The sequence below is a fragment of the Podarcis vaucheri genome (assembly GCF_965113315.1).
Source record: "Podarcis vaucheri genome assembly, chromosome: 1".
In the NCBI taxonomy this organism is placed as follows: domain Eukaryota; kingdom Metazoa; phylum Chordata; class Lepidosauria; order Squamata; family Lacertidae; genus Podarcis; species Podarcis vaucheri.
This window is the reverse complement of record NC_138759.1, coordinates 86,093,443-86,111,188: the sequence shown is the minus strand read 5'-3', so window position 1 is coordinate 86,111,188 and position 17,746 is coordinate 86,093,443. Positions and strand designations below refer to the sequence as shown.

Here is a 17,746-nt window from a genome sequence, read left to right as displayed (position 1 = left end):
CCCCCCCCGGGTATTCAAGGGTACACAGTACCAGAACCTCTTTTTTTGTTTTGTTAAAAACTGACATTTATTGTAACAACTTCATAGTGAGTTTTCTAGAAAAAAAGCACTGATTACTACTAATATTCCTACTAAAATGTTTCTTCTTCTTCTTCTCCACCTCCTCCTCCTAGGCTCTATGTGCTTTCAATTCATAACATCTCAGTACAAAAACATGGCCCAAATACAGCACAACTTTCACATAGAATCATCTAATTGTAGGGTCGGAAGGGACCTCAAGGGTCATCTAGTCCAACCCCCTGCAATGCAGGAATCTTTTGCCCAACATGGGGCTCGAATCCACAACCCTGAAATCGAGAATTTAGTGCTCACCCAAACTGAGAAAGCTGCAAGGAGCCATTATGTAACAGAAATGTTAACTGAAGCAGAGGCAAAGGACCTATGTGGATGTAGCTTTTAATTAAAGTAGTAGCAGGTACAATTAAGTGCTGATTTGAGATACCAGATTTACTGGGGTTTTGTGGGGGCTTCCCCAGAAAGTCCCACTGATAGTCCCACAGATTGCACAGCAGCAGCTCTGCAAGCTCCAGCAAGCATCAACCGCTTGCCGGCTTGTGATTCCAGGTTGCTAAGCAAAGCACACCTTTGGCGCCTTGCTACAGGCTCCTACAACGGCATGCTGCAGCAGTGGCTTTTCACAGAGCGCCTGCGTGTTTCAGGAAACACTTTTCCCTCTGCAACACAAGCTCACAAAAGGATGTGATGCTTTGCGAAAAGCCACTCTCCCCGTTCCTTTGTCAGCATCATAAAGATGCCAGAAAAAATCCAGCGCACATCCATCGTTGCAAAACACGCCGAACATGAGTTACGATTCCTGTCTCCTGCATCTGTCCTTTGCTGATGTAGAACAAGACAGGAAATCTGCGGTTGAGGTTCACGCTGATGTTGTCTTACATCTGGCACACAGTTCTATGGTATTCTGAACTAAGACCCTACTACTCTTTATCACTAATCATTCCCACCTCCACCATCAAGATACATTCCGAAACCCAAGAAGACGCAAAGGGAAAGGGAAGGAGAAAGACAAGGAGTTGATTTAACTCATTCTAGGGGTTGGGTATACAAAACTATTCATGCATTAATTCCATCTCATTCCAAGTGCTTTGTATTAACCTGTCTTTTTATTACAACGCTCCATATAGGCTGACTCGTTTTGCTTTGCTTTTCCTCTTTTTTTAAAAAAATGGTTTTGGAATCTGCTTATCTAGAGCAAAGTTGGGCTAGCTAATGAATACAGGTAGCAGTGTAGCATACCACATACGTTTGCCAAATGTATGACAGCATCAGGATGGAGCCTGACCTCTCTACTTCCTGGCTTGTTATAGCTTGGGAAAGAAAAAGAAAAAAAAGTTTAGTATGCTTAAGACTCATATTAAAAGTTGCTGTGCTCTAAAATCTATATTAGATCTTGCACAGCTAAAGATAAGACTGATCATGAAACTAAATACTGGTGGCTGACGGGGTAAATGTTCGCAAGCTAATTGCATTTGTTTTGCAAAAAGAAGATCGTTTTATCAGTAGTATGCCTAATTCAAGAGGATCATTTTGTAATAGCAGAAAGAAAGATTTAAAGAAAGAGAAGAAAGAAACCTACTAGATTGGCAAAAATGTATAAATCAAAATTGAGTAAGCTGGAAATGTAAAGAGAAAGAAGGCACCTTTTATCATCTGTGGTGGCCTTGTAATAAGGTAAAAGCATACTGGGAAATGATATATAATGAATTGAAAAAGATGTTTAAGTTAACATTTGTAAAAAAAAAAAAAAACCAAGCAAACCAGAAGCTTTTCTTTTGGGAATTATAGGTGCAGATTTACCTAGACAGTATAGAAATTCATTTATGTATGCAGCCACAGCTGCAAGAATGTTATTTGCCCAAAAATGGGGAGATGAAGGAATCCAGATGAAAGAATACAAAAGCATAAGCTACAAAAGCTTATGGACTATGCAGAAATGGCAAAACTTATTGGAAGAATAAGAAATCAGGATAACAAACTTTTTATAAAGGAATGGAAATGGTATATTGAATATTTACAAACAAATTGCAAACAGATAAAAGCACTGGCAGGACTATTGTAATAACCTGCAGTTTTTAAAATACAGATATATGAAAATAGATGAATAAAAGAATGATGATTTAAAGAATTTAATATAACTTGGAATATGTTGGGAATGATGATAAAAAATTTAACGAACTGCAGAAAGAAGAGGAAAGAAGACAAGATTTGAAATGTCTGAATTATTGTTAAATTACGACTGAAATGTATATAAATGAAAATCATAAATAAAATTAAAAAGAAAGAAAGAAAGAAACTGATTTTAAAATGTGAAGAGGGTAGGGGTTGTGTCTGCTTAGTTGCTTATGATTCCATTAAAATCTTAATGGAATATAAATATTCCTTCAATTGCATATTGATAAAAAGACATGATAAAAATAATGGGGCAAGTTAAGTGATATTGGTGAAAAGAGGCAGCTATGTGCAATATTTTTAATGTTTGATTTCTTACTGTGTTTTAATTCATTGGAAGCTGCCCACAGTGCCTGGGGTAACCCAGTCAGATAGGTGGCATATAAAATTATTATTATTAATATTATTATTACTATTACTACTACTACTACTACTGTACATTTTTTCTTATGGACTAACATGTCTACCTTTGCTTTTTTATGAATGACTGCACTATAAAGGAACATAGTTGTAACAATGTTATAGATGCCCTACCAGCTAATAATGTGGAAATTTTCAATCACAATGCAGAAAAAGGCAGATTCCAAGAATTGTGATGTGGTGTGATGTTATTTAGCAACATTTATATACTGCTTGAAAACCTTTAAGCCGTTTATAGAAAATAATAATAATACGTTAAAAACAGGGATTTAAGAATATTCAAAAGATAATTAAAATGAACGGTAGCTAAAAAGAAATAAAACACATATAACTTTTACATTTTTTATAGGCTTGCCTAAACATGGGAGAATAGAACAATGTGCTTGTGTAGTATGGTAGAAATACTATAGAGAGCTGCAGGAATTAGTGACAAGTACTTAAAATTACAGCTCTAGGTTGTGTATCTATATATTTATAATTTTGTTCCCCACTCCCAAGTCATTTAAAAACCATTTTTGCTGTGTGTATGTAGAAATGGCACTGTATTTCTACATTTACTACAAACACTTTTAGGACATAGAAACCTCTGCTCTTTAAGCTGCTCCCAGCTGAACATTCTAGGTTGATTGGTTGTGTTGTATGAATTGTCAGATGACTCTCAAAGTTTGGGGCAAGCTGCCCAGCCGCTTTGAGCAGAAGGCACCATTCCTTGATCCCTCTCAATGTGCTTTTATCAGGCTAGGAGACGAAAGCCGTGTGCTTAGGATGAAGAGAGATGTAATGCAAAAAGAGGGCTCATGGTGCATCCCTCAGCTGCAGGATGTCAGGTTCCCTCCTAGCTTCACGTTTGAAAAGGAAGACTTGCACACACAGGTGAATCAAATGCTGACTCAGCTGTTAACTACTGTCCTCCACCCCCCTATGCTTCAGGCACCATTTCTGCCTTTCAATAGATTTTTAAAGCACAACGTGAATGTTCATGCATTTATCGTTGGCATTCGTTTTTTAAAAAAGAAGCTTTTAAAAGTGCAAAGCTACTCCCAGCTTAGGGAGCAAATTTTGCCTTGTGGGTGCCAGCCAATCAGCTCCTGGCACAGCCAGCTGCTGATTCAGATCTACAGAACGACCCACTCCTGCACTCTGCTGCCCCTTGAGAGGAAAGGTACATTTGGGCTGAATGCTGTGATGACACTTCCAGAGCTGACTGCAATTTGTTTTTTTAAAAAGCACACCCCTATTGTGTTGGCTTCATGCTGTAGTGTTGAATGTTTGGTGCTGATGACCAGAGGAGCAACCTCCTGTTTTTCACAGGCCGTTTGCTTCCCTGTGTCCCTCCCTTGTGGATCTTAAGGTACTCTGTAAAATATTGGATCTGCTTTTATGGAGTAAATGTATTCCCTCCCCCGCACTTTAGTCGAACATGACTTAAATACATCCAAAGTTCTGAGCTGTTCTTTTCCTATCAGATTCTAGCTCAAACTCATTTGGCATCTACAGCACTTGCCCAGCTAATAAGGCCTTGGCTGTCCATTTAGAGTGCATTGAGCTCAAAGAGGTGATGGTAGAGGCTCACCCGCAGGCCAGATGTGGCCCCTGGGGCTTCCCTGTCTGGTCCTCAGGGGCCTTGCCCCGCCCATCTTCAGCTGCAATTAGGCTTGGGAAAAGCCTCTTGTTGCAGCCAATAAAAGGCTACACACACACACGCACTGGTCTAATTGCATTGTGGGGGACAATTTCAGAGGGAGGAGGGTTGCAGCTGGGGAGGGAAGTTTAACCCTTCCCCACGTGCTGCAACCTTCACACCAAAAAATAACCCCTCTCCGGTGCCACGTTGAGGCTTGAAAAAGCCTTCTATAATATAGAATACAGCATTTTTCTTGTGTCAGGTAGAGCATTTGCCTTCTCTCCAATCCAATATGAACTCAATCTAAAATCCACGCTTTAAGTTTAGGCGATAATATATTTCATCAGATACATGAAGTGGAATGAAAACTTGGGTGAAGGTACAGTGAAGTTAAAAGCCAAGTGGAGGAATTAGAGCAGCAGAAATGTAAAGCGTATGTATTCTGTTACCTGGGATGGGAACTATATTTCACCATTTAAACATAAAGGCGTATCTGCTGGAACAACAAAGCAAAAATAACAAATCCCCTGGTAAGAGCATACGTTTCCTGAGTTAGACCATTGCTCCATCTGGCCCAGCCTTGTCTATTCTGACAGGCAGCAGCCTTCTCAGCCTTGCTCCCTCTGATGGTCTTAAGTAGGGAGTCCAGGGACTGAGCTTGGAATGTTTTGTAAGCAAAGCATGGGCTTTACCAGTTGACCTAGGTGAGTGTTATGAGAAGGGAAAGGAGTGGATTGTGATTCAACCAGAGCAACCCAACCACCATTCCCCAAAAGTGGACTATGTACCAAAATGTAGCATTGACACAGCTGCCACTCCCATCACTCCTCTCTTGTTTCTGGCTTGGAAAGTGTGTGTGTGTGTGTGTGTGTGTGTGTGTGTGTACACACTGATGTTATTCGGAGGGGTGGGGTGGATTTGACCCTGAGGCCTCCAGTTGTTGATTCCTGTACTAGATTCCTGCTATAACAGCAAATGAAGCACAAGTACCTTTGGTATTTTTATTTAAACAATGGGATGCAGTGTCAATTTGCTAATGAATTCTCTTCTGAAAAATAGCTTCTCCATTACATTTTTAGGAATTCAAGAGTCGGAATCTGATGTGTATGTGAAATGCTTTAGTATGTGACCTCCCATTGCAGAAATACCATTTCACAATGTTCTACATTCATTTCGCTCATTAGATCATGCAGAGCATCTCACGTTCACTGCAGTTTTGTACCGACGCTAGTAATTCTTGTCAATAAACTGTGCCATGGGGATCCCATATAATCCTTAAATATTCTCCGATTTAAAGCCCATAATGGGCAATTGTGACCATATGACCGCCAAATGGCCTGGAAAATGCTATAGTCAGAAACATAGAAAATCCATGTAGTGATAAATAACAAGGTCGGAGTCAGTTATATGTGGTGGCAGTGATCAATTCTTAGAATGGGGTCATTAGAACTGGAGGACCTGTTGTAAAATCATTTGTCGAGGAGTGAAGACTATAGGTCACACTCTTAGGCTGTGTCCAGATGGCAGCTTTCACCACAGCTGATTTAATGCTGCAGAACACTAAACCAGAAGTGGGGGAAGCTATCTCAAGGAAGAAGTAGCACCTGTTCTGGGGATTTTATGCTGCACTTGCTCCGTGCCACCCATTCTGATTCTGCTAATCTTTGGTCTGTTATGGACTACTTAGCATAGTCCTCCTGTGGTTTGCAAGCACTAAGTGCTCTGGCCCAGCATGGCCAGCACTCCCCATATGAAGGTGCCCATAGATGTCAGGAAGAAATAACCTGGGGGAAACTAACTGTTTTTCATAGAATCTATGATTTTTTATTATTATTTTTTAAATGATATTTATTAAAGTTTCAAAGAACAAATTACATAAATAAAAAGAGGGGGGGGGAAGAAATAAAAAGGAAAAAAATACAAAATACAGAAAAAAGATAAAAAACACTTAAAAAACACATCATGCCTTACATTTCATTTCCTTGCTTCCCCTCACACCTCCCTTTTTTGTATTCCAGTTCTGTTAGTTAATTCAGCAATTCCTTTCCCTCTTTGCTTTTGTCTTAATCCTTTAACTTAATATATTATAACTTTGGATTTTCACCTGTTAACAATCCATTTTTACATACACCTTTATAACATTACTGCTAAAACCACTTAACTTCATTCTGACATCATTCTAACAGTCATTAATTTTGCAGTATTTCTGTAGATAGTCTTTAAATTTCTTCCAGTCTTCTTCCACCGACTCTTCTCCCTGGTCTCGGATTCTGCCAGTCATTTCTGCCAGTTCCATATAGTCCATCGCCTTCATATGCCATTCTTCCAGAGTGGGTAAATCTTGTGTCTTCCAATACTTTGCAATAAGTATTCTTGCTGCCATAGAATCTATGATTTTTAAGGAAAGGGCTTTTAACAGTGCTGTACCATTTTCATTATCTGTATTTTAATAGGTTTTTTAAATATTGTGTTAATTCAGTTAAAGTTACATTTTATTCCAACTTGCTTTGATTTTTGTAAGCCGCCTTGAGACCCTATCTGGGGAAAAGGTGGGATATAAAAAAATACAGTACTGCTAGTAGTAATACAAGCAATGAACCTTAACAGAGATGCTGTGGTTTATAGAGCACATGCGATTCTTGGCTGTGTACATAATGAGATATAAAGCAAGAAGTATGGTTTTCCCTTTGCCAGGAGATAACCGGTATTAGAATGCTATACCATGCTGCTATTATCCATTTCAAAACATTTCTATTACGCATTTCTCGTTTGGTAAAAAATTGAGAGGATTTCTGGAAGGAGCTTTGCTGAAAACTGCAGAGCAACTATCCAAAATGCTATGATGTCTCACCGTGGGAATTTAAGATGCACTTCTCTGTTTAGGTTTATACAATGGGATATTAAAAAGTAATTTAGTCATCTGCATAGAGAACAACCTAAGGATAACTTTCTTTTTTTAAAAAAAAAGAAAACTTATTTATTAACAGTTTCATTCTGATATATCAAAACATTGGGGGGGGATCTGACTTGCACTTGTAACATATAAACTGTTACAAGTGCAGATTGGATGTTTTTCAGAATTAAAATATTCAAAGCAGCTTTCAAGAGGACAAGATACTTAGCAGATTCCATCTATTTCCACCCCAGCTCTAAAGAGATGTTGTTTTCTTTCATTCGTTTGGGCATTAGGCTCGATGGGTCACCTTTTCCATTACTAGTGTTTTTCAGATTTTTAGGAACACTTAGTAATTGTATGGGGGTGCCGCTCCTTTTTTCCTGTTCCTTGCAATCGAAGTTAAGGCAGCTGCTTGTAAGTGTCTGGTCTGTTCCTTATCAATGCAAAGCTTTCAGAAAGAATTATTAAGAAAGCTAAGTGGTTCTCTGACAATAGTCCCGTCGTTTGTTTTTTTAGCACATCCCATTATTTTCCCATCTGCGTATATATATTGGGGAAAGTATGCTAGTTATGATATCTGAAGGAAGAAGATATTTGATGGTTGTGTAATTTTGCAGACAGCAGACATATATCAGGATAATTAAAGGCTAGAACTAGACATATTTAGACTAAACTTGGAAATAAACACAAATCCTTAACCATGAGGGTACTAGCCTCAGGGACTGCCTACGTGAGATTGCAGTAGATTGTGTGTGAGTCAGTGGGAGAAGGTCTCACGGCTCTCTCTCATTAATCTGCAGCAGTCCAACTAGTGCTTGGATTGCTCTGCCTTGTATCCAGAGGACCAGACAGGATTGTGATCACGGTTTAAACAGGGCTAGATGGACAACTATGATGCTTTAGTTGAGATTTAGGCATTGCTAAGGGTTGGATTAGATGACTCTCGGGGTCCCTTTCAACTCTAAAACTCTATGGTTCTATGAACTCTTTGGATCCTGGATGAAAACAACAGTGGAGTCCTCTACACTGTTTCCTTATCTCATATTATCTTGACAGGAACAATATGAATTATAGACTGTATGCAGTATAGAGCACCCTAGCACAAACTATAGAATCATGCATTTTAAGGAAGTACAACCACTATTATGATTTTAAAAGTTATAACTACTATTGTGATTTAGAAATTAACAACAGCTCCATTTGCGTGTTCCTGCCTAGTGGAACAAGTGGGAAGGACAACCATTTTGAAGATACTGTATTATATATTGTACAGTCGTACCTTGGAAGCCGAACGCCCTGAAACTTGGACGTTTTGGCTCCCGAATGCCGCAAACCCGGAGGTGAGTGTTCCGGTTTGCGAACATTCTTTGGAATCGGAATGTCCAGCGCGGCTTCCGATTGGCTACAGAAGCTTCCTGCAGCCAATCGGAAGCTGTGCCTTGGTTTCTGAATGTTTTGGAAGTCAAACAGACTTCCGGAATGGATTCAATTCGACTTCCGAGCTACGACTGTATTATATAATAAATTTATCTACTGATCTTCATCCAAAGTTCACATATGTTTACAACATAAAAACACAAATACCTCACATTATTATTATTTTTTTAAAGCACGTTTAAAAGGCCATAGGTTGTTTAATAGCTTCCCCATGAAGACGCATTCACTAGAGCCCCCTGCTGGTTGGGAGCACCTGCCCTTTAGGCTCTTGTTGTTGACCGTAAAGGAATCTGTAGGGAAGAAAAGGGTTGAATTGTGCAAAGTGCGTAGGAGAAGGAATGGGTGGGCCTCATCCCCAGTGGGAAGAACAGCGGAAGCACTGAAGCAGGATGGAATCGTCTGGGCTGGGGCTGGGCGTGGTGCAAGCAGGAAAATGCCGCGGGATAGTCTTTAATGAAGCGCAAGTGGCCAGGGCCGGGCTGCGTGTTTCATGGGTGAATCATCACAAGTGGGAGGCCTTGGCATGAGTTATGGGGTAGGCTTCCGTGGTGGCTATGCAGGCACAACCACGTTCCCAGCCTTGGCCTGCTGGAATCAGAAGACACACACAGAAGCTTCAGCATCTGACAGACTGGGGAAGTCAAACAAAGAAGCCATACTTAGTTCCCACAAAAGAAATGTGGAAATCCATGGTTTTTTCTCCACGTCTTCAGTTTCTGAGCATATTCAGCCACATACATGTCCACACGGCCATATATTTCTCCTCATCTATTGCAACCCAGCTTCTCATTCTCAAAATGCTATGATATTCAGAATTACAAAATTCAAACAACATTGTTTTGGCCTAAAAATATTTAAAAGTTAGGGAGAAAAACTCCAGCTTGGGTTGATACTCTGTTTATGTACTCACTGCAGTCCTAACCTGTACACATAATGTGAAAACAGATACTGTTTTTACTAAGCAGGTGCAGTTAGATATTACATGTGTAACAATGAACTTGATCACCAACCTAAATTCTCCCACCAACCTGCTCCACTTGCTTATAGAATGGATATTGCTCCTGATGCCCTCCAGATGTTGTTGGACCACAATTCCCATCATCGCTGTTAGCCATGCTGGATGGAGCTAATGGGAGTTGTAGGCTAATGACACCTGGAAGGCAACAGGCTATCCATCCCTGACCTAAAGCATTAGCCATGTCCTGCCATAAAAACAGTCTCTTGCCCCAAATCTAAATTTTCACGGTGTGGTTAGTAAAGATCCTTAGAATGACCCATTGCCATCCAGGGTCCTGCATTATGCATCTACAGCAGTGGATGCTGGTGGGGAGGCGCCTGTGGAAAAACAGGTACAGTCGTACCTTGGAAGTTGAACAGAATTCGTTCTGGAAGTCCATTCAACTTCCAAAACGTTCGGAAACCAAAGTGCAACTTCTGATTGGCTGCAGGAAGCTCCTGCAGCCAATCGGAAGCAGTGGAAGCCCCGTCAGACATTCAGCTTCCAAAAGCAGTTCGCAAACCGGAACAGTCACTTCCAGGTTTGCAGTGTTCTGGAACCAAAACATTCGAGAACGAAGCTGTTTGAAAACCAAGGTACGACTGTATTATGTGTGGCCTTTATGCCTTGAACCAGGTTGATGACTCTTGTCTCCAGTTCCCATCGTTCCTTGGGGCCCAACCTAGATATAGCATCAGTTGTGTGAATGGAGTTAACATGCACACTTTTTGTAATGTAATGCTAATAGAAGCCATTTGGGTGGTGGGGAGGGAGAGAAGTTAACCCTTTCTGCCCTGCCATGGTCATGATGAAAGTTTGTCTTATTTCTACTGGCATGATGAATGGGGTCAGACTGTGCATTGGAAAACAACAAAACTTTCTGATGAGTTGGTAGTGGTTAGAGGGCAGTTGGAACCATCTTGTTTACATGAAGAGAACAAGGCTGCTCTGGCCCTGGGCAGAGGGTGTGGTGGTGGGGATAATGGCAAAGTCCTTTTTGTAGTTAGCTCCTTCTCTTTGTCCCTGTTGTTATCCAAGGTGGGGCCAGCATCAAAACCCTGGACAACTCTCAGCCAAGTTCTTTGGAGGTCTGAACTGCCGTCTTTGGACTATGCAATAAATGTTGGGGTATATATTTTTATATGAACTGGGCTATAGAAGCAGGCTGCGTTGAGCACTTTGTCCCTGTGTCTTCTCCTGGGAATGGTGGCGTGAGGTGGGAATGGGCGATGCAGGCTTTGCTCCCCCTGTCACAGTGCTCCCTTCGCCCACAGCTCCTTACAAGTGTGCTCCCTGCAGGAGATTCGTGGGGGATCCTTGCCTTCCTGTGTGCCACGCTCTGGAACCTGCCTGTGGTGCCTGCACTGAACAGCACGGACCAAGTGACTACCACCAGACAGTCCATCCAGCAGACGTACGACCTTACTCGCTACCTGGAACACCAGCTGCACTCGCTTGCGGCTACTTATGTGAGTGTAGAAGCTTGGAGAGGGTTGGGGACTACTGAGTTGAGCAACCTAGTAGGAAACAGCTCTCCCTTCCCTTGCCTGCCCTTTCTTCTTCCTCTTCCTACCCAGACTCCATTCCCTCTCTGTAAACTGTGCTTCACTGTCTCTTTCATCTCTGATGTCTCTGTCGCTAGGTGAAGTCAGGCTGCGTTTCTCTCTCTACCGAGTTGAGAATCCAGTGGATTGCAGGCACATGCATAACTTTAATCCCAAAAGCTCAGTGCAAAGAGGAGTGTATCAACAGGCGACAGCATCTGCCTCCGCTCAGTATGTGGGGAAGGGATTCATACAGGCAGACATTCTAAGACTTTAAACTGCCTGCAACACCCTCTTAACAACACCATCTGCAAAACACGCCACCCCCACCCCGAAATTTCCTTCTGCATGGTGAATAGCTAAAATACGGCTCTTTCCCCAGCCATGGCCCTCACTTGGCAGAATATCTGACATGCTTCCCCCTCCCTGCCTTCAGGCACCGGTGGAGTCTCCCTGTTTACAATCTGTTGTGCATCTCTTGCTGGGGTGAGGTGAGGCCTTGTCTGTCAGAACCCGCCAGGGAAACGCCCGGCTGCGTGGAGAGCAGAGACTGGGGGCAGACCCTCATCTATCTGCATGGCATCCCTGCTCCCTGGCCTACCTGGCATTTTCAAGCCCTACCCCTTGGCTGTGTTCCCTGGCACTGAGCATTCATCAAGAGCAGTCACAAGAGTGAAACCAAGGTATTGATTTGGTTCGGGTATGGGAAAGTGTAGAGGCTCATATTTTCCAGCATATCTGGGTTCAAGAAGCTTCCTTTTTTAAACACAAAATTGAGAAGCTTGGATCCCCATAGGAAAAATAAGAAATGGACCCTTTATGCACCAACCTATGTCCATCTTATTTGTTGCCTTCCACACCATCAACTGGAACAACATTCTCTAACAAGGGCCCCCAGTGATAACACATAATTCCCATAATGAACCACTGTATTGAAAAACATTAAAAATACTTATTGGTAATTAACTAAAGTTCCGCCCATCAAGCAGAAGCCTGCCCACCATAATGCCCTCTTTTTGGGGTGTTTTTGTTTTTTTACCCATGATCTCCCCAAAAAAGCTCCACAACTCCCCCCCCCCAAAAAAAAATCCTTGCTACGCCCAGGCCACTAGGTGCGGGCCTAAATGCACAATTAGCATGTTAAAGCTCATGGTTCATCTGGAGGAAGATAAACCATAAGCCTGGCTTTGGACAACTTGCTAAGCCAAACTATGGCTTAGCTGGCGGCAGCAGGACCAGAGGAAGAGCAAAGGAGCCACAGTCTCCTCTCCAGAAGCCTGCATGCTCACACGTATGTGCTAAGTCATGGTTTGGACCAGGTCAATGTTTCATCTGTCTTCACCTTCCTATGAGGACAGTAAGGGTGAATTCCAATAATCTAACTCTTCATGAGATATCACTGTACATTTGTGATGCTTTGGAACATTTGTGGTTCCTTTGTGGTTCCATAATCCTCTTGAGGTTATGGTTTTAAGGAGCCCATCCCATTTCCATTTGGCTGACAAAAATGTGTCCCTTCATGCAGGCTTGAAAGGCCCATACTTTTCTTTTTTCCGGGCTCATGTGCTCAAAGATCCAGTATGTGTAAAGAACACAAATCTCCTTGCAAACATTTTTTGGAGCAAGACAGGGGTTGGAATTGTTGAGCCCTTTTGTTGAAATAAGAAGTTACTGTTAAGAAGTTGCCTATCTTTGGAGGGAGCCAGAAGTTAACAGGGAGAGGCTATTCCATAGAGATGCCAGGAGAGGAACTGGGGCAGTAATAAAAGGAATCTTCTCGTGGCTTAAGGAGATTAAGGCTAGGGAGGACTGCATCGGCTACCATTGGAGGTTATGCTGTTTCCAGCAGAAATCAGGCCTTCTCCACTATCAGAGCTCTAGCTTAAAATTTAGCACTGCGTAGACCTAATATAATAGCATATGCAACCATTGCATTTCATTATGATTCCCATATTCTCTGTACGTCCTGATGGTTGCCTCCTTACCTTCAGTGTTCCCGTAAGTAGGTTGGCATTCACTGGTGCAAAATGATTGGCAATCTGACTCAGCAGGACAGGAAATGCACACCCATGTGCGCGCACTGCTGCATAGCTCCAGGGCTTCTGTATCAGTATAGAAAAAGCAAACCAGTCAATTGTGCTGTCTTGTTGGCTGCTTCTTGAGGGATGTTGTGAAATTTCTGCCAAGGGATTTCTACTGAAGCAAAGCTGCTCCCATATGTGGCGATGTAAGCTGTGGACAGAGGAGGCTAATCAAAAAGCTGGGGGGGGGGATGAAATAAAACATCTTGACAGCTGAGGAACTCTGGGGTCACAGCTGCATGGGTCTTATTTGGGGGATTGGATGTGCCGTTCAAGTGCATCAAATCTCCTAAGTAGGAAGGCCCAAGGGGTTTTCAACCTGCAGTGGTCCTTGCCTGCTTGTTTGCTGGGTCAATAGGGAGGATTGCAGGATTTGGCCATCATCTACTGTGGTGGGCATGAGCACATGCAAGGGGGGGAAGTGCCTGCCTTTCCTTTCTATGCTCCCAGCACTAAGTCCAGTGGCATCTCTAGCTGGGGCCATAGACAACCACTGTCTAGGCCAGACCTACAGCAAGGGTGGTGTGAATTTCAGCAGCTCTGTGCAAATATATGATTTGTGGCTGAGTGCAATTCCTGGGAATTCTCTGCTTTCTATTCTTTTAAAACAACAACAAAAAACCCCCAAGTTTCTAGCCCATACAGCTTCAAAGATAAGTTCGAATATATATATATATATATATATATATATATATATATATATATATATATATATATATATGCAGGTTTTGGTGTCTTCGGGTGTCTTCCCGTGTAAGAGTCGGGGTGTCTGGGCGACGTTTCGACGAGGTCTCACTCGTCATCTTCAGGCTGGTGCTTTCGGCTTCTTGTTACTGGAACCGAAAGCACCAGCCTGAAGATGACGAGTGAGACCTCGTCGAAACGTCGCCCAGACACCCCGACTCTTACACGGGAAGACACCCGAAGACACCAAAACCTGCATTCCTGTACCCGTGAAAATCTACGAAAGCATATATATATATATATATATATATATATATATATATATGTGTGTGTGTGTGTGTGTGTGTGTGTGTGTGTGTGTGTCAACAACGCCTGATAAAATCTTAGAAAACTAAGAGATTCCCATAGTCACTTTTTGATCCTTCTCAAGAATCAGAAGACACACACAGAAGCTTCAGCATCTGACAGACTGGGGAAGTCAAACAAAGAAGCCATACTTAGTTCCCACAAAAGAAATGTGGAAATCCATGGTTTTTTCTCCACGTCTTCAGTTTCTGAGCATATTCAGCCACATACATGTCCACACGGCCATATATTTCTCCTCATCTATTGCAACCCAGCTTCTCATTCTCAAAATGCTATGATATTCAGAATTACAAAATTCAAACAACATTGTTTTGGCCTAAAAATATTTAAAAGTTAGGGAGAAAAACTCCAGCTTGGGTTGATACTCTGTTTATGTACTCACTGCAGTCCTAACCTGTACACATAATGTGAAAACAGATACTGTTTTTACTAAGCAGGTGCAGTTAGATATTACATGTGTAACAATGAACTTGATCACCAACCTAAATTCTCCCACCAACCTGCTCCACTTGCTTATAGAATGGATATTGCTCCTGATGCCCTCCAGATGTTGTTGGACCACAATTCCCATCATCGCTGTTAGCCATGCTGGATGGAGCTAATGGGAGTTGTAGGCTAATGACACCTGGAAGGCAACAGGCTATCCATCCCTGACCTAAAGCATTAGCCATGTCCTGCCATAAAAACAGTCTCTTGCCCCAAATCTAAATTTTCACGGTGTGGTTAGTAAAGATCCTTAGAATGACCCATTGCCATCCAGGGTCCTGCATTATGCATCTACAGCAGTGGATGCTGGTGGGGAGGCGCCTGTGGAAAAACAGGTACAGTCGTACCTTGGAAGTTGAACAGAATTCGTTCTGGAAGTCCATTCAACTTCCAAAACGTTCGGAAACCAAAGTGCAACTTCTGATTGGCTGCAGGAAGCTCCTGCAGCCAATCGGAAGCAGTGGAAGCCCCGTCAGACATTCAGCTTCCAAAAGCAGTTCGCAAACCGGAACAGTCACTTCCAGGTTTGCAGTGTTCTGGAACCAAAACATTCGAGAACGAAGCTGTTTGAAAACCAAGGTACGACTGTATTATGTGTGGCCTTTATGCCTTGAACCAGGTTGATGACTCTTGTCTCCAGTTCCCATCGTTCCTTGGGGCCCAACCTAGATATAGCATCAGTTGTGTGAATGGAGTTAACATGCACACTTTTTGTAATGTAATGCTAATAGAAGAGTCGGGGTGTCTGGGCGACGTTTCGACGAGGTCTCACTCGTCATCTTCAGGCTGGTGCTTTCGGCTTCTTGTTACTGGAACCGAAAGCACCAGCCTGAAGATGACGAGTGAGACCTCGTCGAAACGTCGCCCAGACACCCCGACTCTTACACGGGAAGACACCCGAAGACACCAAAACCTGCATTCCTGTACCCGTGAAAATCTACGAAAGCATATATATATATATATATATATATATATATATATATATATATGTGTGTGTGTGTGTGTGTGTGTGTGTGTGTGTGTGTGTGTGTGTGTGTGTGTCAACAACGCCTGATAAAATCTTAGAAAACTAAGAGATTCCCATAGTCACTTTTTGATCCTTCTCAAGAATCAGAAGAGTAGATGAAACAGAAGGAATGGTAAAAAGCAAACAATCCGCCACCCCATAATTTCTACAGGACCCTGGCCTTAGTGTTTCCTGGCATAATTTTTTAATAACCTTGAAACATAATTTTGGTACGTACCCATCTTAAAATTTAATACAGAGCAAAACTCTAGGGTCCAGAAGAGAGCATTCAGGCAGAATCCTTTTGAGCACTGCTGCCGTTGCTGCCCAGATTTCAGTTGCATTGTATTCCCTGCTCCTTGCTCCCACCCAACACCTTCAGCAAAGCTTACCTTGTGGCTCACTTTTAGCAGTTCTGTACTGATGCTCAGGGAAGCCTCAGGGAAGAGACCCTTTCTTCCTTTGCCCATAGAAACAACTGGTTTGTAAGAAAAGCTTGACTGCAGCCTGCATTTTGAAGTCTTGTCTTTTACAATTTGTGTTTTTACTATTGGCGGGACTTCTCTCTCTCCTCTCTCTCTCTCTCTCTCTCTCTATTATTGATATGAGCTGCTTTCAGAGACCATCATTGTCTGAAAAGCAGGATAAGAACGTAATAAACAAATGAATGGAGGCTCAGAAGCAAAACAAACAAAAAAGCACCCAAATTAAAAGAACCCAAAATATCATTTTGAAATCTTTTTGAGATTCACTGGTGGGATGGGGTGGGTGTGAGGATAGAATTCATTCCTTTTGAGCACTTAAGGACAACAGCATGGCTACCGGTGGTGCACATGCTGGCCCAAGGTCCTTGGCTTGCCTGAGGGCCACTGTCTGCATTAAGCCCCACAAGAAAAGGCAAAATGGGAAAGGCAAGCCTGTGTGCTGAAGGCTCACACAAACCCTCTTTAGATTCTTCAGTAGCGCGTCTCCCAGTTAGCTTCCCATCTGGCTGCCTCACACCATCTTCTTTGCTTATTACTATTTACTTATTGCATTTAAATTCTGCCTTTCCTCACAGGAGCACAAGGCAGCATGCATAGTTCACCACTTCCCTGTTTCATCCTCCCAACGACCCTGTGTGGTAGGTTCAGCTGAGAGTGAGTGACTGGCCCCAAGGTCACCCAAGGAGCTTCCTGGCTGAGTCAGGATTTGAACCTTGGTCTCCCAGGTCCCAGCCCAATGCTCTCATCACTACACCACACCGGCTGTCTAAAAGAAAAGAAAAAAAACCCACTTCCTTTCTTTGATCTTAAAGTCCAGGCCCTTTAAGTATTAGAGTAGTCACGCTTCAGCTTTCCTCCCCCTGCCCCCCCCCCCGCTGGTCTCATGGCGTTGGCCACGTCCCAGCCTGCCCTGTGAGTTGGTTTCTGCTGGCGTGTTGTTTGGGGAGAACCCGTCCCTACTTGCCCCCGGGCGACACAGAGGAAATTAATTTGTCTCCTGAGCTTGTCAGATTGTTCACACAGCCGCCGGCTTTGACACACCTCCCTTCCGCTCTGTGCTTCACCCCACCCGCTCACCCCGCTGCCTGGGCAATCCTGCTGCCCCTCAGGGCACAAATGCTGGCAGAGGGGGGTGGGGCGGGGAATCCCAAGAACGCAGCTTAGCAGGGCAAGCGGGTGTGAATAAGTGTGTGTGTGTGTGTGTGTGTGTGTGTGTGTGTGTGTGTACCAGAATATTCAGGGCAAAGCAGGGATCTCTCACTAAGTGCCAATCTGACCGTGCTGCAGTCGCAGTATGTCACTGGGTAAAAAGGAGATAATCAGCATGTCAGTGGATCCCATAATATTTGCATGCACCGGGCACACATACACAATGCAGCTGTTCAGGCTAATAAAGGATGTCAGTGTGCGCTCATGCCTGGTGTTGTTGTGCATATCGCTAAGGAATTAAAATTGCTTGCTCTCATACTGCCA

The 17,746-nt window shown here is 42.9% G+C and overlaps 1 protein-coding gene across 4 annotated transcripts in view; it reads left to right on the top strand.

The window, feature by feature from the left end:
* CLCF1 (cardiotrophin like cytokine factor 1) overlaps nt 1–17,746 on the top strand; it is a 52,693-nt gene that overhangs the window by 32,783 nt on the left and 2,164 nt on the right. For 2 of the 4 annotated variants that reach the window (XR_014216763.1, XM_082212903.1), the window contains exon 2: nt 10,896–11,090. Coding sequence is in view for 3 of the 4 variants with exons in the window: in XM_082212903.1 (XP_082069029.1) it covers nt 10,896–11,090 (195 nt within the window). In the remaining variant the exon portion in view is untranslated. The remainder of the gene's footprint in view (nt 1–10,895; nt 11,091–17,746) is intronic. The other 2 variants (XM_082212904.1, XM_082212905.1) reach the window with 1 other exon arrangement.